General features: G+C 38.7%; 1 protein-coding gene across 2 annotated transcripts in view; it reads right to left on the bottom strand.

Moving 5' to 3' along the window:
• Nucleotides 1–1,596, bottom strand: part of SLCO5A1 (solute carrier organic anion transporter family member 5A1) — an 80,988-nt gene that overhangs the window by 71,892 nt on the left and 7,500 nt on the right. For both annotated transcript variants that reach the window (XM_023727756.1, XM_023727757.1), the window contains exon 2: nucleotides 501–665. In XM_023727756.1, coding sequence (XP_023583524.1) covers nucleotides 501–665 — 165 coding nt within the window. The remainder of the gene's footprint in view (nucleotides 1–500; nucleotides 666–1,596) is intronic.

Here is a 1,596-nt window from a genome sequence, read left to right as displayed (position 1 = left end):
AACATCTTCTAAAACAAAAGAGATAAATTTCCTTTCTAACTTCATTTATCTCCACTGATTCCATCAAAATTTGTTCACGATTATCAAGGGGAAATCCTTGTACCATGGACTGATCTATATTTCAGATTATCTTTTTATTTTTTTTAACACTTTAAAACCTTTTAATGCCAACGCAGGAAAAGATCTATTCAGATATAAATTTGAATGTCATTATCTATTGCTTTTCTTTTTTAACAAAAAACCATAAAAACATAAACGTGTCAAGTTTTCCATTTCCAAAACACAGTTGGTAAAAATCTCACATGGTAATACAACATGAATCAAAGTGAAAGTATTGAAGGACTTGACTTCTTTCTCCTCAAATCTTGGTGGAAAGGTAACTGCTAACAAACTTATTTAACACGTTGATGTTAGATTTAAGTTTCTCTTTGATCATTACCATTTCAGTTGAGTGGTCAAAAATGATCATGTTTTCAAGCAACTCTACGGCAGCGCCTTACCAGTGTAGATGCTGGCAGTGGAAGCGGGGATACCAAACTGTGACTCGATGAACTTGGGAATGAAGGTAATGAAAGCAGTTACAATGGCACTCTCAGCTGTGTATGACAAACTCACAAAAAGGAATGTCATGTTGCTTAAGATCCTGACAGCTGCTCTTGGGAGGTCTACAAAATGACAAAAATGACAAATGAATGTTATAAACAGTGGATGGAAAATAAAATAAAATTGAATTGTTTTTGAAATGAACTGGAACTAGCCATTCAGCAATATTTGCCACAAGAGAATAAAACCGGAAAAAAATCTGAAGACTGATTAGAAACAATTCCCTTCTTTAAACAGATTTTGGGTTTTAATTTTCAACTAGGATAAGGAAATCAAAGTATCTAAGAATATACCTACACACAAATATTTCTAGAAGCAGTATCCTACCTATGTCTCCTATTTCAAAAACTGTTTCAAGTAAATTATTGTGTTTTCTCATTGATTAAAACAATGTTATTCTCTGTTAACCGCCCAAAGTCTACTCTATGCATAAAATCCGAGTAACACAATCCTACATCACGGTCTGCACTTCACCCTACTACCACTCTCCAGGGAAAAATGTGCTTCTGAGTTCACATGTGCCAGCCCAACACTAAGGATGCCCACAGCAGAGGAAGTGGTACATGAGGCTGGGCACCTGATTTTCTAGGCTCACTACGGAATATTAAATAATCTTGGCTCTAAGAGCCTGAGGGGCAAGGCCAGCCAGGTCAGATACTCCCCAGGTAATGCGGGCAGGCGGCGGGGGGCAAAGAGAAGAGATGTGTAAAGGGGAAGGAGAGTTCCCGAGGCAGGACCCACATCAGCACCTGCCAGGCTGCCTCTAAGACCAGGAGAAGGAACAGCAATTGGGATCAAGGTTAAAGGTCTCGTCCTTGAGTCTAGGCCTCCGTTTCAGAGAGCTTGCCATAGATACGCTCCAACACGTAAGTGTAAGTCTTTTCATTGCAGCATTGCTTGTAATAGCAAAAATTTACAAAGACCTGATCTTGATGGCTGTCACCTACATGACTATAGTACAGCCATCAAATTCAGGAAATTCACACCATGGGG

The sequence above is a fragment of the Trichechus manatus genome, unplaced genomic scaffold (genome assembly GCF_000243295.1).
Source record: "Trichechus manatus latirostris isolate Lorelei unplaced genomic scaffold, TriManLat1.0 scaffold00018, whole genome shotgun sequence".
NCBI classification, from domain to species: Eukaryota; Metazoa; Chordata; class Mammalia; order Sirenia; family Trichechidae; genus Trichechus; species Trichechus manatus.
Note: the sequence above shows the minus strand (reverse complement) of the source record. Positions and strands in the feature narration are given on the sequence as shown.